The 23690-nt window shown below is 43.1% G+C and overlaps 2 protein-coding genes across 9 annotated transcripts; one reads left to right on the forward strand and one right to left on the reverse strand.

Moving 5' to 3' along the window:
* Positions 1–955: 955 nt before the first annotated feature.
* Positions 956–16235, forward strand: pltp (phospholipid transfer protein). 4 transcript variants are annotated; one of them, XM_023267590.3, is made up of 15 exons: positions 956–1096; positions 3795–3927; positions 5260–5359; positions 5437–5565; positions 6494–6649; positions 6967–7030; positions 8122–8277; positions 8351–8527; positions 8961–9020; positions 9120–9284; positions 10239–10306; positions 10753–10795; positions 10972–11035; positions 11120–11196; positions 14690–16235. In XM_023267590.3, the coding sequence occupies exons 2-15, from the start codon at positions 3801–3803 to the stop codon at positions 14789–14791; spliced, it is 1488 nt and encodes a 495-aa protein (XP_023123358.1). In that variant the 5' UTR covers positions 956–1096; positions 3795–3800; the 3' UTR covers positions 14792–16235. The 4 variants fall into 4 exon arrangements, with proteins under 4 accessions (XP_023123358.1, XP_023123353.1, XP_054866639.1 ...); XM_023267585.3 differs by lacking the exon at positions 956–1096 and adding an exon at positions 1103–1445; XM_055010664.1 differs by lacking the exon at positions 956–1096 and adding an exon at positions 2551–2574.
* On the reverse strand, positions 15907–23672 carry khk (ketohexokinase). 5 transcript variants are annotated; one of them, XM_035946955.2, is made up of 9 exons: positions 23438–23672; positions 22972–23088; positions 21482–21616; positions 21182–21316; positions 18668–18740; positions 17655–17801; positions 17381–17469; positions 17125–17279; positions 15907–16401 (listed from the first exon to the last, which is right to left on the reverse strand). In XM_035946955.2, the coding sequence occupies exons 1-9, from the start codon at positions 23617–23619 to the stop codon at positions 16298–16300; spliced, it is 1137 nt and encodes a 378-aa protein (XP_035802848.1). In that variant the 5' UTR covers positions 23620–23672; the 3' UTR covers positions 15907–16297. The 5 variants fall into 5 exon arrangements, with proteins under 5 accessions (XP_035802848.1, XP_035802851.1, XP_035802850.1 ...); XM_035946958.2 differs by having other exon boundaries at positions 23388–23616; XM_035946957.2 differs by lacking the exon at positions 21182–21316 and having other exon boundaries at positions 23438–23666.
* Between the last annotated feature and the right edge of the window lie 18 nt (positions 23673–23690).

Raw genomic sequence — 23690 nt, forward strand, 5'->3', positions numbered from 1 at the left:
TTGGCTTGCTCTGGGGGTCAGGCATATGGGTTCTGTAAAGCGTCTCGAGACAATTTGACTGTAATTGGCGCTATATAAATAAAATTGAATTGAATTGAATTGAATCATTGTGATACAGAAAGGAAAACAGCGCTGCATAGCATAAAGAAAAAACAAAAAACTACAGTAGAAATGTGAAGAGAGGACAATCTCCCGAGGGAAAACTGTCCATGCAGCTGTAGGAATTCCAGTTCAGTCTTCCTACACCTCCTGTCTGTTAGGCCGCAAATTCTCATCCACATCATGAATATCTTCTCCTGAGTCTTTGAGTGATTTCAGAAAACCCGAACCCTTCACACATTTCCCTTCATTAGAGAAAGTCAAGATTCAGCTGGGAGCAATTTACCAACTCAGGACAGATTTAGAAAAAAGTCGAATGGAAATGTATAGAAATATCCTGACATATTCTGACAACTTTTTTAAAGACTGATGTGATGAAATAATGACTAAATGTTGTGGGGGGTGAGACTATTCAACAGAGACCCATTAGAATACATTTAGATCAGCAGGACAGAAGCAGCTGATAATGGAGGAAACAGCAGAGAATTGGACAGAATCATTTGCATGGATGAACCAAAGCATTTACAGCTGGTTCAAAGAAATGAGAAACTGCTTTTTGATGTGAACAAGAGACACAATGATCGGAAGATTGAACAAGTAGTTTTGAGAATTTCAGTTCTAATCTGAGAAATGTACCAAAGCAACTGAGAAAAACTACAAATTGGGGAGCTCTAGGTGAAATGTGCTGCCTGCGGTAGATGTTAGACATTCTACAGGGGGCGCTCTGGAGCCATTTTATCTCACATGGCCAGTTCCAATAAAATATTAAAGTTTCAACAGTTCTGGTGAGTTTCTGAGCATGTTTAGGGCTCAAAAGGTCCCTGTTCCAATAGGTCGATGAAGAGGAGGAGGATGAAGAGGAGGATGAAGAGGAGGAGGAGTCAGAGCTGCTCTCTGGGGATAAACAGAGAACCGAGCAGCTGACTCTCACTGAGGATAACGACTGAAGAACAGAAGCATCTGAAGAGATCCGAGCTCCTCCTCCGTCTGCTGATCGGTGAGTTTCATCATCAGAAGTCCAGAGGAAAGTTCAGACAGGCAGGAAGAGAGACAGACAGAGAGACAGACAGGCAGACAGACAGGCAGAGAGACAGACAGACAGACACAGAGAGACAGACAGACAGACACAGAGAGACAGACAGACAGACACAGAGAGACAGAGACAGGCAGACAGACGGACAGACAGACAGAGAGACAGACAGACAGACACAGAGAGACAGAGAGAGAGACAGGCAGACAGACAGACAGAGAGACAGACAGACAGACACAGAGAGACAGGCAGACAGACAGACAGACAGGCAGGCAGACAGACAGGTAATCAGCAGGTAAACTGTCATCATGTCCAGGTGAGTTGAATCTTCTTTACTTCCTGTCGGACTGAGTTCAGATCCAGACGTTCAGTCGAATCTTCACTAGAAAACAAGATGTCGGTTCAGCTGTAGTTTTATTGTCTGTAGTTTTAGTCCGTCTGTAGTTTTGTCTGTAGTTTTATTGTCTGTAGTTTTAGTCTGTCTGTAGTTTTAGTCCATCTGTAGTTTTATTGTCTGTAGTTTTATTGTGTCTGTAGTTTTAGTCCGTCTGTAGTTTTATTGTCTGTAGTTTTAGTCTGTCTGTAGTTTTATTGACTGTAGTTTTATTCCGTCTGTAGTTTTATTCCGTCTATAGTTTTATTCCGTCTGTAGTTTTATTGTCTGTAGTTTTATTGTCTGTAGTTTTATTGTGTCTGTAGTTTTATTCCGTCTGTAGTTTTATTCCGTCTGTAGTTTTATTGTCTGTAGTTTTATTGTCTGTAGTTTTATTCCGTCTGTAGTTTTATTGTCTGTAGTTTTCTATGGCGTCGTCATGGTGACCGTGTTTTTCCATCTTGTTCAACTCTGAGCAGCTTCAGGCTGAATTTAACCTTCGACACACTTTGGACTGTTTGGATCAAACCAGTTTCTGATCAAATCAGTTTCTGATGGACTATTGATCGATTATCTGCACTCTCAGCTGTTTGTTCCTCAGATCTTTTTCAGCTCTGCGTTCTGCTGAGTTTAGCTCTGAAAATGGAATCTGAGTTCTTTACAAATGAGTAGAACTTGTTAATTTATAGAGACTGAATTAGAAAAGAGTTTATTGAGAAGTTTGACAGAGTTGGTTTGGTTCTAAAGCTCCGTTCTGTCCTTCAGCTGAGGTTCTAAAGCTCCGTTCTGTCCTCCAGCTGAGGTTCTAAAGCTCCGTTCTGTCCTCCAACTGAGGTTCTAAAGGTCCATTCTGTCCTCCAGCTGAGGTTCTGGTTCTAAAGCTCCGTTCTTTCCTCCAGCTGAGGTTCTAAAGCTCCATTCTGTCTTCCAGCTGAGGTTCTGGTTCTAAAGCTCCGTTCTGCGTCTCATCTTCAGTTCTCCTCTTTCCTGTCAGAGCGACACTGAGGTGGAAAATGTTTCAGATGATTGAGAAGAAGCACGACGAGCCAGATCTGCTGCCTTCTAATTAAAGGTTAGCAGTTAGCGGTTAGCAGCTGTCCAGATGTGGTCGCCGTGGCAGCTGTGTGCTGATTGGCTGTCGTCACTGAGCTGTAATTAAACACACAGATTACAGGCTGTGAGTGGGCGGAGCTTCACGTGCCAATATTTGGGAGGCTTTGACCTGATGACTAATGTGTGTGTGTGTGTGTCAGTAAATTCACATCTGAATATTACGTCTTGCAGTGATATTTGAGGAAACAGAGTTCTGACCTTTAACAGTAAATCGCTGAAAGTTTGATCAGTTCTGCAGTCAGAATATCACCAGAATATCACCAGAATATCACCAAAATATCACCAAAATATCACCAGAATATCACCAGAAAACGTTCCACCACCTCTTTGGTCTCACAGCTGTTCCTGACTGAATGAATGAACATTTATAAACTAGTCTGTTGAAGTCACTGGAATCAGTTTCTATTTATAAAAATAGAAAACTGAATAAACTGCAGCGTTAGAACGTCTGATTAGAACGTCAGTGACTGAATAAAGCTCAGCGTTAGAACGTTCCTGTCCAAGCTATGTTTAAGGAGCAGTCGGAGAACAGAGGAGCTGTTGTGAAACGGGGTTACTGGAGTTCATCAGCTGTTTTTCTGGACATCAGTCTGAGGAACGAGTTCAGCTGGAACCTCAGCAGGAGCCTCAAAAACAGCAGCTCGTCTGTGGAACGTCCCCTTTTAGAACCACCACCCAGAAATTAAAGATCCTGGAGCCAGAAACAGATTTTCTCTGATCCAATGTTTGCATAAAGAAACAGAAGCTTCGGTTCCATTGATCAGAAAACAAACAGAGTCAGAAAAACACAGGAACCTGTGAGTCACAGCTCAGGGTCCACAACACCCACAACACACACTAACACACCTTCACCTAATAACACCTGGTCTCACCTGTACTATATTGTTTGTAGTACTCAGTGTATTTATAGTAATGTTTATAGTACTCAGTGTATTTATAGTAATGTTTGTAGTACTCGGTGTATTTATAGTATTCCTCCATTTTATAACAGAATTTTTAACAGTAAACTGCTGAACATGAAGACGTTCCCTGAAGGTTCCCTGATGGTTTTCAGATAAACTATCTGTTAGACCTTAAGGATCTCAGTGTGGAACATCTTCTGAGGTACAAACAGAACCAGAACCTCTGAAGCACCACAACCGTCCACATTTCCATCATTTAGGTTCCTTTTGGTTCCAGGTTTGGATGTTCCATTTCAGGATGATCGTCTGGTTCTCGTTGGTTCTCCTCCTCGTGTCTTCGGTTCCCTCCATAATGGCTGCAGAACCTGCTGGCTGTAAGATCCGCATCACTGACAAAGGCCTGGACATGTGTGAGTGATTCTACGAGAACCTTCATGTTCTGATTCCAGCGGTTCTAATCCTGAATTAAACTTTAATCCAGATTTAATCCTCCATGAGTTCTCCACCACTGATCCACGGCTTAGTTGCCATGACAACGGAATGACCCAGGTCCTTCTGTGGTTCAGGTCTGATGAGATGTTCTGGATCTACTCTGGTTCTCTAACCAAGTGGACGTTTGTGTAGAACCTCCACAGATGGATCCATATTAGTACCTCTTCAGTTAGGTTCTCCTCCATCCTGGAGACTCCTGGACCTGAGAACTCCCTCAGAAAATAAAGGTGCTAACTGGAACCATACATGGTTCCTCTATGGCACCACTGTGAAGCTCCATGTTTGGTTCCAGTTAGCACTTTTATTTTTCTGAGCAATGGGTTCTTTAAAGAACCATTTATTTAAGTTCTTGGGAGAATCTCCAAGCATCTCCTCAAAGAACCATAAAAATGGTTCCTTTGGAGACCATAAATGGTGCAAAACCAAACTTAGGTTCTTTAAAGAACCATTTATTTATGGTTTTCTGATGTTTAATAAACCAAAAGATTCATCCAGAATAAAATCAGGTTTAAAGAACCAAAGAACTCCAGAAACCATCAAGTTCCTTTAAAGAACCACATAAATAAAGAGGTTCTTCAGGAGCTGATGGTGTTTTATGAGTATCTTAGGAACCATCTAAGAACTCTGTTTTTTTCTGAAAGAAGAACTATTCATGGTGCTAGAGGAAGCTTTTGTTTGATGGTTCTTAGAAGCTCTGTTGGGGTTCTGGTGATGTCCAGAACTTTTAGCATCACAGTGTGAACCTCCTCAGAACCTCTGGAACACGTCCGACTGTTCTGCAGCAGATTGAGGTCCAAACATTTGGAGAACTTGTTTGTTTGGACAGCGCCACCTACTGGATGGTCGGTAACGTGTCCAACCTCTAATTTAAAAGCTTGTTCCAGCAGATGTTGGTTCTGTTTGGGGTAAAAAAGCAGTTTCTAAAAAACCAGGTTCCTGAAAATGTTGGTTACCTCTGCAGAACCTCCAGTTCTTCACACTGATAAAAAGGTTCTGTCTCTGGAGGTGGACCGTCCGATCAGGGTTCTAGTCCGGAGGTGGGCCGTCTGATCAGGGTTCTGTCTCGGTCTTCAGGCAGGTTCTAGGTTCTATCTATAATTCTGCAGTGGTCTGAACATTTCTAGCAGTTTTTCTACAGTTGGAAGTAGAGACATTCTAAATGTTGGTGGTGAAGTAGTATTTATGTGTGTTTCTGTTAAAGTACTACGCTGTGTGTACTTTCTGTCATGTTGTGTATTTTGTGTTTCCAGTGAAATCTGAAACTCAGAGGTTTGTTGAAGAGGAGCTCAGTAACATCAGCATGCCGGACATGAAGGGCAAAGAAGGACGCTTCCAATACACCATCACTGAGTACACACCGGATACTTGAAGTAATACTGCAGTACTGCACCGCGGCTGTGTGTACTAATACTGCGTCTGTGTTTCAGAGTGAAGATCACGGAGCTGAATCTGACTCATGCCGACCTGCGCTTCATCCCCGACATCGGTTTGTTGTTCGACGTTCAGAACTCGTCCATCTCCCTGACCTTCAATCGACGGATCCTCTACTGGTTCTTGTAAGTTCTCCACATGGAACGCCGATTCTACCTGAACGGTTCCACGACAGAACAACACACTGTACTTACAAACCGGTATTTACCATGTACAGCATTTTAGCAACAGCAACACTTAGGGAAAAGAAGATGCTAACTAGAACCAAAAATGGTTCTTCACAGCGATGGCATAGAAGAACCATTGTTAGTTCCTTAAAGAACCTCTTAGCAAAAGTTCTTGTGAAGAACCATTTCTGCCAACAGCTCTTTTAAGAACCCTTAAAGAACCACGAGAAAATACCATGAATGGTGCTCCAAAGAACTTCAGCAAAAACAGGTTCTTTAAGGAACCATTTGAAGGACAGCTGTTTGTGGATCATTAAAGAACCTATTTTTATCAAAGAATTTTAGCAAAAACAGGTTCTTTAAGGAACCATTTACAGAACAGTTGTTTGAGGATCCTTAAAGAACCTATTTTTATCAAAGAAGCAAAGAGCAAACCATTGATCAAGTAAAATTTCTTATCAAAGACAAGGAACTTTCTGTACTTTAAAGAACCATTCCTGCAATAAAGAGGTTCTTCAGCTGGTGGTGGTTCTTTGAAGAACCAGAGAGCCTTTAAAAAACGAATGATTTAAAGAACGATTATTTTACTCAGAATATGAGCTCAGCAGCTGCATGGATGTACGTTTAGTCTGGTTTAGATCTCAGTCTTTTGGACCTCAGGCATCAACGTTCTGAGTCCTAATTAGAACCCAGACCAGACCCTGGTTCAGGTTTCACAGACTGATCCAGATGTTTGCAGAGTGACGGAGCTGCTGAAGGGTTCAGGTCAAAGATGGAGGGTTTAGATGACAACTATCTGCAGATGAAGATGAACCTGAGAAGGAGGAGGATGGTTGTTGTTCTTCTTATTGTTGTTGTTGTTGTTCTTATTGTTGTTGTGTCTCAGCTACGACACGGGGAACATCAACGCGTCGGCTGAAGGCGTGAACATCAACACGGCTCTAAACCTGATCAGAGACGATGAAGGACGACTGAAGATCAACAACATCAGCTGCGACGCCAACATCGCCAAGATGAGGGCCAAGTTCAGCGGAACTCTGGGGTAAAACGGACGGTTCCTCATGGTTCCTCGTGGTTCCTGGTGGTTCCTCATGGTTCCTGATGGTTCCTCGTGGTTCCTGATACTTTAAAATCAGAGCAGAACATCTGATGATTCATAGTGGTTCCACACATTATGCAGTTCACCTCAGCAGGAGAACAGTGGAGAACCAACACTGAGGAACTCCATGAGTTCCGTGTAAACAGAAAAGATTCTCCTGGAGAGATGAAAGCGTTCTGTCTGTTTAAATAAAGTTTACCTGCTAGAGCTTCTGTCACATGACTCAGTGTTGGCCAATCAGGAGCTTCTCTGTCTTTCAGGAGAGTTTATGACTTCCTGGGACGAGTTCTGACGACGGGAATGCGCTTCCTGCTCAACCAACAGGTAATACACCTGTCTGTCTGTCTGTCTACCTGTCTGTCTGCTCACCAGACTCTCTTTCTGACCTTTCTGTCTCTCTCTACCTGTCTCTCTCTCTCTGACCTGTCTCTCTCTCACTGATCTGTCTGTCTCTCTACCTGTCTATCTCTCTCTGACCTGTCTCTCTCTCACTGATCTGTCTGTCTCTCTACCTGTCTATCTCTCTCTCTCTGCCTGTCTCTCTCACTTATCTGTCTGTCTCTCTACCTGTCTATCTCTCTCTCTGCCTGTCTCTCTCACTGATCTGTCTGTCTCTCTCTCTGTCTATCTCTCTCTCTGACCTGTCTCTCTCTCACTGATATGTCTGTCTCTCTACCTGTCTATCTCTATCTCTGCCTGTCTCTCTCTCTGCCTGTCTCTCTAACTGATCTGTCTGTCTCTCTACCTGTCAACCTCTCTCTGCCTGTTTCTCTCTCTGATCTGTCTGTCTCTCTACCTGTCTATCGCTATCTCTGCCTGTCTCTCTCTCTCTGCCTGTCTCTCACTGATCTGTCTCACTACCTGTCTATCTCTCTCTCTGTCTGTCTCTCTCTCTGCCTGTCTCTCTAACTGATCTGTCTGTCTCTCTACCTGTCAACCTCTCTCTGCCTGTTTCTCTCTCTGATCTGTCTGTCTCTCTACCTGTCTATCTCTATCTCTGCCTGTCTCTCTCTCTGCTTGTCTCTTTCACTGATCTGTCTCACTACCTGTCTATCTCTCTCTCTGTCTGTCTCTCTCTCTGCCTGTCTCTCTAACTGATCTGTCTGTCTCTTTACCTATCTCTATCTCTGCCTGTCTCTCTCTCTGCCTGTCTCTCTCACTGATCCGTCTCTCTACCTGTCTATCTCTCTCTCTGTCTGTCTCTCTCTCTGCCTGTCTCTCTCACTGATCTGTCTCTCTACCTGTCTATCTCTCTCTGTTTGTCTCTCTCTCTGCCTGTCTCTCTCTCTGCCTGTTTCTCTCTCTGATCTGTCTGTCTCTCTACCTGTCTATCTCCCTCCCTGACCCATCTCTCTCTCTCTACCTGTCTCTCTGTCTCTGACCTGTCTGTCTCTCTCCACCTGTCTGTCTCTCAGATCTGCCCGGCTCTGAACCATGCTGCTCTGGTCCATGTCAACTCTCTGCTGGAGACGATCCCTGTGAGGACGGAGGTGGATCAGTTTATCGGGATCGATTATTCTCTGATCGACGACCCAGTGGTGACGTCCAGGAGCCTCGACATGAACTTCAGGGTGAGACGGGATGAGACGGGGTGTGTTCTGGTGAGATGTGGACTGGTCTGAAGCAGGTCTGTTGTGTCTGCAGGGGATGTTCTTTGACCTGTCGCAGCAGAACGTCTCTCTGGTGAACTATGCCGTGGAGCCGGTGATCCGGGAGTACGACCGGATGGTCTACCTGGCGCTGTCCGAGTTCTTCTTCGACAGCGGGATGTTCTCCTACTACACAGCTGGGATCTTCCAGCTGAAAATCGTCAACGAGAAGGTCAACCAGCACCACCGAAACCCGAACAGATCCATTAAAACCAGAACAGATCCATTAAAACCAGTATAGACCTATTAAAACCAGTATAGACCCATTAAAAGCAGCATAGACCCATTGAAACCAGTATAGACCCATTAAAACCAGTACAGACCCATTAAAACCAGCATAGACCCATCGAAACCAGCATAGATCCATTAAAATCAGTATAGACCCATTAAAACCAGCATAGACCAAACCAAACCACTACAGACCCATTAAAGCCAGTACAGACCAAACCAAACCGGTACAGAACCATTAAAACCAGCATAGACCCATTAAAACCAGTATAGACGCATTAAAACCAGTATGGATCAATTAAAATCAGTACAGACCAAACCAAACCAGTAGAGACCCATTAAAACCAGTATGAACTGGTTCCTGTCTCGTCCTTCAGATGCCCAAAGATCTGGAGATGCTGCTGAGGACCACCTACTTTGGAGCCATGATGATGCTGGTGAGGAACCGGAGCAGGCAGAAGAACATGGTTCTCATTAGAGGCTTCTTCTGGGTGGGTTCCTTCTGGGCCTCACGTTCTCCTGCTGTGTTCTGCTAGAACCCGGCTCTGGTGGACGCCCCCATGTCTCTGCAGATCGCCGTCAACTCGCCTCCAAAGACCACCATCAAGACGTCTGGGGCAACAGTCGCCATGACGGCCAACGTCAAGGTGATGGTGCTGCCTCCAGGGCAACCGCCGGTCCAGATGAGCAGCATGACGATGGTACACAACAACAACACAACAACAACATGACGACAACACAACAACAACACAATAGCACAACAACAACACAATAGCACAACAACACAACAACAACACAATAACACAACAGCAGCACAATAACAACACAACAGCACAACAGCATAATAACACAACAACACGAATACAACATAACAACACAACAGAGACACACAACAACAACTCAGCAATAACAACAACACAACAGAGACACACAACAACAACACAACAACACAATAACACAAAAACACATCAGAGACACGACAACAAGAACACAACAAGAACACAAGAACACAATAACACAACAACGACACAACAACAACATAACAAGAACACAATAACAACACAACAGCACAACAACACAATAACACAACAACACAATAGCACAAAACAACAACAACAACAACACAATAACACAACAACAACACAATAGCACAAAACAACAACAACAACAACACAATAACACAACAACAACACAATTGCAACACAACAACACAACAGAGACACACAACACAATAACACAACACAACAGAGACAAACAACAACACAACAGAGACACACAACAACACAACAACAAGAACACAATAACACAATGACACAATAACAACACAACAACAAGAACACAATAGCACAACAACAATAACACAACAACAACAACACAAATGCAACACAACAACACAACAGAGACAAACAACAACAACATAACAACAAGAACACAATAACACAACAATGACACAATAACAACAACACAACAAGAACACAATAATAACACAACAACACAACAACAACACAATAACACAAAAATGACACAATAACAACAACACAACAAGAGCACAATAGTAACACAAGAACACAATAACAACAACACAAGAACACAATAATAACACAATAACACAACAACTCAGCAACTACGACAACACAACTGTTTCTGTCCTGCAGGAGACAAAGTTCAATGCCAAAGTGTCCATGAGAGAAAAACGCCTGTGTGTCCATGCCGACCTCCGCAGGTAAACACCTGAACACCTCCTCTGCACCTGAACACCTCCTCTGCACCTGAACACCTCCTCTGCACCTGAACATCTTCATCACACCTGAACACCTCCATCTGGCAGTGGTGGCGCAACGGTTAAGTCTCTGGACTACTGATCAGAAGGTCAGAGGTTCAAGCCCCGATGTGGCCACTGTTGGGCCCTTGAGCAAGGCCCTTAACCCTTCCTGCTCCAGGGGGCACTGTACCGTGGCTGACCCGTCGCTCTGACTCCCCCAGTTGGGGAGATATGCGAAAATCTGAATTTCCCCTCGTGGGATTAATAAGGGATAATAAAAATTAAAATTAAAATCACACCTTCCCTCTGACCATAGACGTGGGTGTGACCATGGACCTGGTTCTGACCCAGGTCCTGGTTCTGACCCAGGTCCTGGTTCTGATCACAGAAACTGTTTCTTCTTCCAGGTTTAAAATTTTCTCCAACCAGTCGGCTCTGGAGTCTCTGGCTGTAAGTTTCCACCTGTCTGTCTGTTATTAACCTGTCTGTCTGTCTGACTGTCTGTCTGACTGTCTGTCTGACTGTCTGTCTGACTGTCTGTCTGTATACCTGTCTGTCTGTCTGTCTGTCGACTGACTGTCTGTCTGTCTGACTACCTGTCTGTGTGACTGCCTGTCTGTCTGCAGCTGATTCCCCTCCAGGCTCCTCTGAAGACGATGCTCCAGATGTCGGTGGTTCCTCTGATCAACAGTAAGAATCTGATTCACTGGAAACCTGAAAACAGAAACAAGCTGTGAGCTGACCGTGTGTGTGTGTGTGTGTGTATGTGTGCAGACTGGACTAAGACAGGCGTCCGGATCCCTCTGGCTGATGGGATGGATTTCGTTGAGGAGGTGGTTGAATATCACAACGTGAGTCGAACATGAACCTGTTTCTGTTGGTGGAGTTCCATCTGCTGATAACGATGCTGTAGATCAGTTCTAACTGCTCCTAGAACTCTGGATCTACTCTGATGGCATGATACTGCCACCTCCATGCTTGGTGGTAGGTTTGGTGTTATTGGGGTTAATAAAAGACCTGCCCAAGACAGTCTGAAACCAGTCCTAAGAAGGTCTAAAACCAGGACCAAATCCAAACCTAAACCAGTCCAAATATGTTCAGAACCAGTCAGAAGACAGTCTGAAACCAGTCCTAAAAAGGTCAAAGACCTGTACAAAATCAGGACTAAAACCAAACCTGAACTACTCCTAAAAAAAGGTCCAAGACAGTCTGAAACCAGTCCAAAAGCACCTCTGGAAAACTTCAGAGCATAATACTGCCATCTCCATGCTTGATGGTAGGTTTGGTGTTCTTGGTGTTTAAAAAAAGTCCAAGAATTGCCCAAGACAGTCCTACAGTAATCCTAAAAAAAAAGTCTAAAACCAGGTCCAAAATCAAACATAAACCAGTCCCAAGAAAGTCTAGAACCAGTGAGAATACAGCCAGAAACAAGTCATAAAAATGTCTAAAACAAGTACAATATAGGGACCAAAACCAAACCTAAAGTACTCCTAAAAAAGTCCAAGACCTGCCCAAGAATGTCCAGAACCAGTCCAACATCCAGTCTGAAACCAGTCCAGAAGCTCTTCTAGAAAGCCCCAGAGCATGATACTGCCACCACCATGCCTGGTTTGGTGTTCTTGGGGTTGAAGGCCTCACCTTCAGTTTTTGTTCCATCTGACCAAAGAACTTTCCTCCAGAACCTTTTCTTTGTCCATGTGATGAGTGGCGCTTTAAGGTTCTGCTTCTAGAGGAAGAACTTCCTTCTTCATGGATCCTCTAGAACCCTGTGGACTCTGACAGCTGTGTTCCAGCAGCTTCTCATTCATTCAGACCTGCTTTCTGATGGTTCCTGGTTGACTCTTGACCATCCTGACCAATCGTCTCTCAGCAGCAGGTGGTAGTTTGTGTTTTCTTCCTGATGGTGGCAGTAACACACCTGGACCATGAAGATGATTCTGGATCTGCAGCTGCTTTCAAACAGCTCCAGGTGACTTTCTAATGAATCATTTCAGACGTATTTCCAGACACCTTGGACGATTCTTGAGTCAATCTGGATAATTTTAGCATCAATGTGTTCAGTTTTTCAGTCATTCTAGATGTTGTTGGTCATTTTTAGAACAGTTTTGCATAAATTTGGACAAATTCTGAGGCAACTCTAACTGCTTTTGTGTCAATTTGGGCAAGTTTTGAAAAAACGCATAAATATTTTAGTCAATTTGGACAATTGTTGAGTGAATTTATGAGTCCATGTAAACATCTCCACCGTCAGTTTGGACTATTTTTGGATACATTTTGGACGATTTAGGCAATTTTTTATTCATTTTAGTCAACATTTCAGTCATTTGGGCCATTTTTGTATCATCTCGGGCAACCTTTGAATATTTCAGACATATTTCCAGTCACCTTAGGTTATTTTTGGGTCAATTTCAATTACCTTAATTTTTGAGGTAATTTGGTCAGTTTTTGAATCATGAGCAAAATGTTTTCAGTCACCTTGGAGTAGTTTTGAGTAAATTTGAACTCATTTTGAGTCGACTTTAACTGTTTACGCATCAATTTGGTCAGGTTTTTAATAATTTTAGACACGTTTTAAGTCACTTTGGACAGTTGTTGAGTGAGTTTATCTCCATGTAGACATCTCTTCAGTCAGTTTAGGACGTTTTTGAGTCAATTTTGGGCAATTTCTGCATCACCTTTGGCAATTTTGGAGTTCAAGTCAATAATTTTCTTCTTCAGATCTTTGCTGAGCTCCTCAGACTTTCCCCCTGTAGTGTTTAAGGTGTTCTTTTATTTTTTGTTGTGTGTTTTCATCCATTGGAAATTGTTCGGTGAGATCATCCATACCCTCACTGATTTGTGTTTTCAGTCTGTTGATTTTGTTTGCTGTTCCTCTTATCCGTTCTTTGAGTAGGTCCTTTTTGGTTCCAATGATTATCTTTTCTGCATTTTTGGTCCGGATCGGGTTCTTGATGTTGATGCTTGGTGGTATTAAATCCTCATCCTTGCATCAGAGGTTAAAGATTAAGTGGTTGCGGAAGCGTTCTCGTGTCTTTTCCAGTTTCTCTAGTCGGCGCATTCTTTTGACACCGCTGTCTCCAAATCTTCCTCGTAATATCTCAAAAACATTCATCATGTCTTCTTGCTACTATTTTAGTTTTTCATTCTTTTGTTCAGACAGTAGGTGAATAGATAGATGATCAGAACAATCGAGCAGAACAATGAGTGCAATGTCATCTACAAAATACCATGCAACTCTTGCAATAACACATACATCGGGGAGACAGCGAGAACATTTCACAGAAGGAAAAAAGAACATCAGAAGGAATGCGAAAAGGAAACAGCAACACGACTCACGAGATCTCAGAAAGAAAAGGCACTACAAGAAAATCTCAAATCTGCAATATCAGACCACTGCAAAAGGAACGATCACATTATGGACTGGGACGGGGCAAGACTCATCGGAATGGAAGAAAACAAAGTGAAACGCTGGATTAAGGAGGCGATGGAGATCAGGAGGCAGACAGAGAGAGCCATGAACAGGGATGAAGGAGGCTTCATGCTCTCCCACACCTGGGACACCATACTCCAGAGGAAATAGGACGGCGGGGGATGCGGCATGCTTGGTGGGATGGTCGGGTCCGTTGGGCTCACCACGACATGCCAATACGGTGTGGGCGTGGTGGGCCTGGCGGATCTGGCAGATCTACTGGGCCGCAAATGCCGGCTGTCAAAATCTGCCGGCTGACACGTCACGCTGTCAGTGAGACGCTTCTGAGGAAGGCGAGAGTGTTCACCGAAACTGTCAAGAAAGGCAAATAACATATCTATTCACCTAATGTCTGAACAAAAGAATCAAAAACTAAATTATTCTCTGATTGCAGTTTCTGAAATGTGAATATAGCTCCTCAGACTTTCCCCCCATAGTGTTTGAGTCTAATGAGTGGATTTAATGGTTCTATTTAAACTGGATCAGAGGAGTCAGCAGCTGTAGTCGACTGGAATCACTCAGGAGAAGTTAAGAGGCCGTGGAACTAAGGAAATATGATAAACACAACTTTCTACATCAACAAAACTGATAATTTAAGTTAATGTTTGTATATTTATGATCCAGCAGGTTTAATCATATTTCCAGAAGACCTTTAATAAATCTAAAAGAACCAAAATACAGGATTTTCTGTGGCAAAGATTCATGTTTCAATGGTTCCATCTTAAATCCAGAGTTCTAAGAGTCACTGGAGACTCAGACTGATGGTAAACATGGACTTATTGTGCATATAAACTTTAGTTTATGACTGTACCTGATGGCGGTGTCTTCTGATTGGCCTCTTCTGAACCATGTGATGCTGATGTGTTCATCTTCAGGGCTTCATCGTGATCGGAGCCAATCTTCACTTCAGCAAAGGCCTCAGGGAGATGGTATCGGCCAGCATGGAGGGCAGCAGCAACAGCACCGGCAGCGCCTGAACATCTGGAGAATGTCTGGAGAACGTCCTCAAAGAGAAACACTGTAAATACACAGGAACACTAGGAACCAACAGCAGGGAACCTTCAGACAGAACCAGCAAAACGTCTATATATTTCTGCAGCAGCTTATTTACCTATTTAGTAAGGACACTGTGAAACCTGGCCAACACTGGAAACACACAACGGCATCACATGGTGTGTCTCCATGACGACACTGTGTCACAACTCAGGCTCCACCCCTTCTGAGGGGGCGTGGCCTTCCAGTGACACATGACGTCATCAGAACAGCGGCGGTGCATTCACTGAACCCTGCACCAGAAACCTCAACACTGCAGCAGGAAGGCTAGAGGAACAAAACCTGAATTTAACCAGAACTTAACCAGAACTAAACCTTAAATGATCTTGAAGTAAACTAGAACTAAACTTGAACTAAACCTGAAGTAAACATAAACTAAACCTGAAGTAAACCTGAAATTATCCTGAAATTATTCTGAAATTAACCTGGAGTAAACCTGAAATCATCCTGAAGTAAACCTGAAATAAACCTGAACTAAACCTAATCTAAACCTGAAATTATCCTGAAATAAACCTGAAATTATCCCGAAATAAACCTGAAATAAACCTGAAATTATCCTGAAATAAACCTGAAGTAAACCTGAACTAAACTAGAAGTAAACCTGAAGTAAACCTGAAATAAACCTGAAGTAAACCAGAACTAAACTTGAACTAAACCTGAAGTAAACATGAACTAAACCTGAAGTAAACCTGAAATTATCTTGAAATTATTCTGAAATTAACCTGGAGTAAACCTGAAATCATCCTGAAGTAAACCTGAACTAAACCTAAACCTGAAATTATCCTGAAATAAACCTGAAATTATCCCGAAATAAACCTGAAATAAACCTGAAATAAACCTGAAATTAACCTGAAGTAAACCTGAACTAAACTAGAAGTTGTGTGATGATTCTGTTAATAAAGTCTCTATATAACTGTTCAGATGAAAATTAGAAGGATCGCCAGACGAAAATGTGAGAAAAATGTACCTCTCAGGTCTCAGTCTCAGGATTCTGCTAAAAGTAACAATCAATGATTGGAAATCAATTACTGAACAAAAGTTTGTTGATCAGATTTTATTTTTATCAGTTAAAAAACAAAACATTTTAACAAAAAGTCACTTAATTTAAACTCACCTCATCACAGCAACTTTAATTAGCAGCTTTAATTAGTTTATTATACATCACTTCACTATCAGTTCATACTAATGATCAACCAGCTAACGAACTATTAATCACTTATTGATCAGCAGTGAGCATCACAGATCGGTGAATCATTGTAAACGTGCAGCTCTTCCTCGTGTTAATGAACACATCAGTCACAGTTTTTTAATCAAAGTTCACTTTTCAAACTGAAAATTAAATAAAATTCATCTGAGTGCTGAAAGAAATACTGTTTGTTTTCTCCTTTTTTAACCTCAAACTGAAAATAAACCAGTTTTTAACTCTTTGGTCACTTGTTAGAAAACTTTTCGGCAATGGCATCGTAACCATGGAAACCACACTTGGCACCGGCGACCCTGCAACCGAAGGTCAGAGCTTCCTGTAAAGTCCTGCCTGCAGACAGGAAACAGATTCAGTCATTTCCTGTGGTTGATCATTGAGAATCTAACGAGACGCTTAACGGCTCTGACTGACGCAACAATGATTCCAAAGGTTTTAAAGCAGCGCATTGTTGGTGGTTTTGGTGTTGGTGGTGTAGTTATTGTTGTTGTAGTTGTTGGTGTAGTTGTTGTTGTAGTTGTTGATGGTGTAGTTGTTATTGGCGGTGTAGTTGTTGTCGTCGTAGTTGATGGTGGTGTAGTTGTTATTGGTGGTGTAGTTGTTAATGTTGTTGGTGTAGTTGTTATTGGCGGTGTAGTTGTTGTTGGTGTAGTTGCTGTTGGTGTAGTTATTGGCGGTGTAGTTGTTGTTGTTGTTGATGTAGTTGTTCTAGTAGTTGTTGTTATTGGTGGTGTAGTTGTTGGTGTAGTTGTAGTTGGTGGTTTAGTTGTAGTTGCTGTTGTAGTTGTTATTGCAGTTGCTATTGTTTGTGTTGTAGTTGTTGTTGGTGTAGTTGTAGTTAGTGTAGTTGTTGTTGTGTAGTTGTTGTTTGTGTGGTTGTTGTTTGTGTAGTTGTGGTTGTCGGTGTAATTGTTATTGGTGTTGCTGTTGTTGTTGTTGGGGTAGTTGTAGTTGTTGTTGTTGGGGTAGTTGTTAGTGGTGTAGTTGTTGTTGGGGTAGTTGTTAGTGGTGTAGTTGTTGTTGGACTAGTTGTAGTTGGACAGTGAAGCGTCTCACCGTGGGACAGCCTGTAGATCACTGCAGCGTTGAAAGTGTCTCCGGCTCCCAGAGTGTCGACCAGACTTGGTGGAGGAAAAGCGTCTGAATGGAAAAAACCATCAGGACCTAAAGCAGACGCTCCTTTTTCTGCCCAGGCACAGATCAGGACAGCCCTGAGAGACAGACAGGTGAGGGTCAGACAGGTGACAGACAGACAGGTGAGGGTCAGACAGGTGACAGACAGACAGGTGAGAGACAGACAGGTGAGACTCACCCCTGTCTCACTTGAGGGTAGAATCCTCTGAGAGCAGCTTCAGCCGACTGGAAGCCAAAATGCCGAGCGACGTCTTTACTGACAAACACCTGAAAACCAACAGGAACAATTAGGAACCAACAGGAACCAACAGGAACAATCAGGAACCAACAGGAACAACCAGGAACCAACAGAAACCAACAGGAACAATCAGGAACCGACAGGAACAATCAGGAACCAGCAGAACATTCCACCCATCAGACAGAACAAAGTTTTTAGCCATGATGATTCGTACCACGTCGCCGTGTGGAAACAGCTGGTACAGCAGCTCTCTGGTCTTCTCAATCTCCACAGAGACGGTGATCCTCTGTTGCTGTGGCAACCTGCTGTTGTACGTCGCCACCTGCTGGATCATCTTCACCTGTTCGTCAGCGTTCCGACCCTGCAGAGGAAAGATGGCCGACATTCTGGTTAGTCGTAGTTAACCCGGTTTGTTTAATTAGGTTAAGCTGAGTTCACATCATTTTGTCCTGTTCAGTTTTCGGTTGTTTAGTCTGTTGTATTTCTGGTGTAGTTTTGGAGTAGTTCTGGTGTAGTTGTGGTGTAGTTTAGTCTGGTGTAGGTTTGGTGTAGTACTGGTGTAGTTTTGATGTATTTCTGGTGTAGTTCTGGTGTAGTCTTGGTGTAGTTTTGATGTATTTCTGGTGTAGTTGTGGTGTAGTTTTGATGTAGTTGTGGTGTAGTTTTGATGTATTTCTGGTGTAGTTCTGCTGTAGTTTTGATGTGGTTTTGATGTAATTCTGGTGTAGTTTTGATGTATTTCTGGTGTAGTTTTGGCGTAGTTCTGGTGTAGTTTTGATGTAATTCTTGTGTAGTTTTGGTGTAGTTCTGATGTAATTCTGGTGTAGTTTTGGTGTATATTTGATGTAGTTCTGGTGTAGTTTTGTTGTAGTTCTGGTGTAGCTTTGGTGTAGTTTTGATAGAATTCTGGTGTAGTTTTGATGTATTTCTGGTGTAGTTCTGGTGTAGTTTTGATGTAATTCTGGTGTAATTCTGGTGTAGTTTTGGTGTAGATTTGATGTAGTTCTGGTGTGGTTCTGGTGTAGTTTTGCTGTAGTTCTGGTGTAGTTTTGACATAATTCTGGTGTAGTCTTGGTGTAGTTTTGATGTATTTCTGGTGTAGTTTTGGTGTAGTTCTGGTGTAGTTTTGATGTAATTCTGGTGTAGTTTTGGTGTAATTTTATGTAGTTCTGGTGTGGTTTTGCTGTAGTTCTGGTGAAGTTTTGGTGTAGTTTTGGTGTCGCTCACCTCCCAGTGAATCCACCTGAACTGACTGAGGTCCACTTCGGAGAAATCCTCCGCTGTGACATCAGGAAGGTTCCTGACAAACAGGAAGTGAGGTCAGAGTTTATGTTCATCCCTCCACCTCCTCTCAGATCAAACTGCTCCAAGTCTTTCATGTTAGCGAGACGCCTCCTCATGTCTAGTCTCCAAGTCTGATGACATCACTATTATGTCCTGATCTGATGCCAGTGAATGAATGAGTATCTGCTGGTTCAGTCTGATCACATTTATCTGATAATAAAGTTATTAAATCCATCCAGTTCATGTGTTTAACAGCTGAAGATCTCCTGTTCCTTCATGTTCTGTAGGTAGATCCTTGTAGTAAAGCTCTCGTAGAACCCTGTCTAAATGTGGTATTAGAAGGTACATGTAGTACTAGAGGGTAGATGTAGTACTAGAGGGTAGATGTAGTATTGATCGGTCCGATTGGGACGTTCCTTGTTAATCTGCAGTATATTTATTGTGTAATTTAAAAACCTTGGAGCTGCTCAGTTTGGAGGGACGAAGAGTTTATCTTCAGAAATAATCAACGAAAAACATTTCAGATATTAAAGACTTTTATTCTTGAATTTCCCTCGGGATTAATAAAGTATCTATCTATCTATCTATCTATCTATCTATCTATGTATCTATCTATCTATCTATCTATCTATCGTCTATCTAACATCTATAGTCTATCTATCTATGTATCTATCTATCTATCTATAGTCTATCTATCTATCTTGTCAAATTCACAAAGATCTTCTAGAAGTCATGTGTATTAATTAATGGATCAGACTGATCAGCTATCAGTTAGACTGACAGATGATCAATCAGACTGACATGATCAATCAGACAGATGATGTTCATCATTAACGCGTTCTCTACATGCAGACCTTCAGGTTGTACAGGACACAGTGAGGGACAAACTTCACTGTCAGAGAAGATCTGAAGTCAGGCTGTAAATCAATGAGCTGTACCATTAGAACCACTGACAGAAGAACGCTGATCATCTCATCACAACATTCTGCTGGTTCCTGCCCTCATGTGGACGTTCCTCTGACATGTTTTAGTTCCTTGAACATCACTGGAGAACATCAAGCTACACCATGAAAACCACTCAGGAACATCTCCAGGAACAAAGAGGACCAAGTGCTGACAACCTCCAAACTGCTCAGACCTTAATCTGATCGAGAACAAGAACCCCACAAAGAACCCAGAGGATCCACTGAGGACCTCCAGAGGTTCTGTATCTCTGATCTGCTGCTACCTGAGGTTCTAATGTTGTGACTGTTGGGTGTCTGGTCTGAGGAACACCTGCTCAGGTGTGTTGATGTTTCAGTCAAATCACAATCCTTTGAATTACTGAACATGCTGAGATTTCAGAGAGAACATCAGGAGATATCTGGTTCCTCAGCTGAAGACTCGGTAAACATCGGCTCCTTGGCTGACGTCTGGAGACCAGAAGGTCAATCAAGTTTTAGTGATTCATCCAGTGATTAGTGAGAAATTAAATGAATCAACCCAAAACCACTGCAGAGGTTCCAGCAAAGCCTGAAGAATGAAACCGGATCTACAGGAACAGTCTTTATGATGTTAAGCTACGCTACGCTAAGCTAAATGAGCCACGCATCAAACTGTTTCTTTAGTAACAGTGACGAGAACGTGATGAAGAACAATCAGCTGCAGTTTAATGCTAACATCTGGTCTATGGTGGCTCCTGAGGACAAAACACCAGAAAACAGAAAACAGCCAATCAGGTTCCAGATCAGAACCTGGCCAACATCTGAATTTATCTGCAGTAGAAGATCCCTGCTTCCCTCTCTGGCTCCTCTGATGAAGAACAACGTTCAGTCTGAGGGGAAACATCTGGAGAACTTCAGCAGAATGTCTTCACTGAGGTCAGAACAGGAAGCAGGAAGTTCAATCTGTTCTCAGAACTAACTTTAATGTTTAAACTGATGAAGATATGAATAAAAAATCAGGGTTCTGGGTTTGGACCAGAGCTCTGATGGTTCTGGGTTTTTGTCCTCTCTGTCCTTTCAGCTGTAGTTTTTTAGTAAATAATGAGACATCTGAACCGGGCTGCGTTGTGTTTTTAGCTTTCTAGTTTTAGCCACTTCCTGTCTTTAGCTTCTGGTCAGCTGACCTCCGCGCTCCATCTGATTGGTGGATCGGGACCTCGGTTCTGCAGTGGGTCAGTCGTTATTAGACCAGATTCAGGAGCATCCAGTGTTCACCAAACACCTCGAGATGTTTCTGTCATCCACCTGCAGAAACCGGTGGGCGGGGCCTGTGAAGATGGGCGGGGGTTATATTAACTGGGTGGGGTCTATCACTGTAGGCAGAGCTTACAGCAGATTCATTCACTGTGACCATGTGACCTGCTGTTCTACTGATAGTGATTCTTTCATCTCCATGGTAATGTCCTCTGATTGATGAGGTGTTTGGGGAACACTGTGGCGTCGCGGTGGCCATGGCGGCGGCTGGTCGTCTTACGTATCAGAGAGAATGACGGTTCGAGTCCCACTGGACGGACAGACCAAACAACATGCACACGGAGTCCGACCTTCCAGCTGCCAAACCACTTGAGAGGCGTCGACTGAACACCGCGAGAAGTCAGCCATGATGAACCTGACGGACACACAGACAGCTGACATCACACACTAGAAGCTGCTCTGATTGGTGGGACAGGAGGGGGCGGACCTGCTCGGAGATGATGTTGTTCCTGAAACCGAAGCCATTAGTGAGAGACACACCTGTTCACCCCTGGTCACACCTGTTCACTCCTGGTCACACCTGTTCATGTGCAGGATGGTCCGGCTTCCTGTGCTGACGTTGCTGATGACCACAGAGGCTGGAAAGATGCACTGAGCATGCTCAGAAACCAGCGACACGTCAATGCAGGACTTCTGAAAATCCTCCAAAATAAAACTAGACAGTAAAGAGAGAGAGCAGCTGTTGCGATCACACTCGACAAATTGATCGGCGCCGATCCTGATCAATGATTCTGATCAATGAACTGGATCGGTGCTAATCTGCATTCAGTGTTGATATTACCCTATATTAGCATTAGCCTGAAAGCTAACCTGTTGTCAGAGTTGATAATAGGTTGTATTAGCATTAGCCTGAGAGCTAACCTGTTGTCAGAGTTGATATTACCCTGCATTAGCCTGAGAGCTAACCTGTGTCAGAGTTGATATTAGGTTGTATTAGCATTAGCCTGAAAGCTAACCTGTTGTCAGAGTTGATGTTACCCTGTATTAGCATTAGCCTGAAAGCTAGCCTGCAGTCATTGTTGATATTACCCTGTATTAGCATTAGCCTGAAAGCTAACCTGTTGTCAGAGTTGATATTACCCTGTATTAGCATTAGCCTGAGAGCTAACCTGTTGTCAGAGTTGATATTAGGTTGTATTAGCATTAGCCTGAGAGCTAACCTGTTGTCAGAGTTGATATTAGGTTGTATTAGCATTAGCCTGAGAGCTAACCTGTTGTCAGAGTTGATATTAGGTTGTATTAGCATTAGCCTGAAAGCTAACCTGTTGTCAGAGTTGATATTACCCTGTATTAGCATTAGCCTGAAAGCTAGCCTGCAGTCAGTGTTGATAATAGCCTGTATTAGCATTTGCCTGAGAGCTATCCTGCAGTCAGTGTTAATATTAGCTTGTATTAGCATTAGCCTGAGAGACAACCTGTAGTCTGTAGCCTCTGCATTGCCCTTACTATACTTGATATGCTCATCTACATATTTTTGAATTTACCACCAGCTATATATGTAGTATATCTAATGCCAGAGCTGTACACCATAGCAGTAAACTATAATTAGTTTCTATGTTAGTTGTACTTTGCATGTATCATCTGTCTTATCATGCATGTATCAAATTGTGTGTTCTATGGTCTTTGTCCTCCTCCACCTCTCTACCTCGTCTGTACCTGTCAACCCGCCCGGCCAGCAACAGATGGGTCCCCCCACATTAGAGCCGGGTTCTGCTCGAGGTTTTTTTCCCTGTTAAAAGGGTGTTTTCCTGCCACTGTCTCCTCAGGGCTGCTCTGGGGGTCAGGCATGTGGGTTCTGTAAAGCGTCTTGAGACAATTTGACTGTAATTGGCGCTATATAAATAAAATTGAATTCAATTCAATTCAATTGAATAGTCAGTGTTAAAATTAGCCCGTATTAGCATTAGCCTGTTGGGTGTATTGATCAGTGCATTGATCAGTGTAGTGATCGGTATATTGGTCAGTATAATTGATCAGTGTTTTGATCAGTATATTGATCGTGCCACTCACTCGGCCACCGGTCCGGTGGACAGCGAGCCCATGAAGGCGCAGGGAGCCCCAAGCAGCGACAGAACCGTGCAGGAGTTGGAGGCGTTTCCTCCTCGCTGCCAGCGCTGCGACAGACACCTGCAGGCGGACAGTGATGACATCACAGCGTGGTCAATCAGTGCGATATTTATTTATGATGAGTATCTTGTATTAGCGTTAGCCTGAGAGCTAACCTGCAGTCTGTGTCGATGTTAGCCTGTATTAGCATTAGTCTGAGTGCTAACCTGCTGTAAGTGCTGATAGTAGCCTGTATTAGCATTAGCCTGAGTGCTAACCTGCAGTCAGTGTTGATATTAGCCCGTATTAGCATTAGCCTGAGTGCTAACCTGCTGTCAGTGTTGATGTTAGCCTGTATTAGCATTAGCCTGAGTGCTAACCTTCTGTCAGTGTTGATGTTAGCCTGTATTAGCATTAGCTTAGTGCGAACCTGCTGTCAGTGTCTTCTTCAGGGTATTTGTCGACGACGTTGATGATGTCAAGACACACCAGGCCGACACACAGAATCTTCTTCTGCTCCTCCATGTTGGTCCCGACACACACACTAAAACACACACTAACACACACCGCTGGACTTTGACACACAAACATATAATCATCCCTCTGAGTCATTCTGATGCAGCATTAAAGAGCTGCTGCCACCTGCTAGACAGGAGAGGAAATGAAGCTAAATGACAATCTGA

The sequence above is a fragment of the Amphiprion ocellaris genome, chromosome 5 (genome assembly GCF_022539595.1).
Source record: "Amphiprion ocellaris isolate individual 3 ecotype Okinawa chromosome 5, ASM2253959v1, whole genome shotgun sequence".
NCBI lineage: Eukaryota > Metazoa > Chordata > Actinopteri > Pomacentridae > Amphiprion > Amphiprion ocellaris.

What these genes read in the sequence shown, in the direction of transcription:
- pltp (XM_023267590.3), top strand. Translation starts at nt 3,801, where the DNA reads ATGTTCCATTTCAGGATGATCGTCTGGTTCTCGTTGGTTCTCCTCCTC. An exon ending in AAGTTCAGCGGAACTCTGGG is followed by an intron (nt 6,650 to 6,966) that starts GTAAAACGGACG and finishes TCTGTCTTTCAG; the next exon opens with GAGAGTTTATGACTTCCTGG. An exon ending in AGGTGGTTGAATATCACAAC is followed by an intron (nt 11,197 to 14,689) that starts GTGAGTCGAACA and finishes GTTCATCTTCAG; the next exon opens with GGCTTCATCGTGATCGGAGC.
- khk (XM_035946955.2), bottom strand. Translation starts at nt 23,619, where the DNA reads ATGACTCAGAGGGATGATTATATGTTTGTGTGTCAAAGTCCAGCGGTG. An exon ending in TCCACCGGACCGGTGGCCGA is followed by an intron (nt 21,617 to 22,971) that starts GTGAGTGGCACG and finishes TTTACTGTCTAG; the next exon opens with TTTTATTTTGGAGGATTTTC. An exon ending in TACCCTCAAGTGAGACAGGG is followed by an intron (nt 17,280 to 17,380) that starts GTGAGTCTCACC and finishes TCTGTCTCTCAG; the next exon opens with GGCTGTCCTGATCTGTGCCT.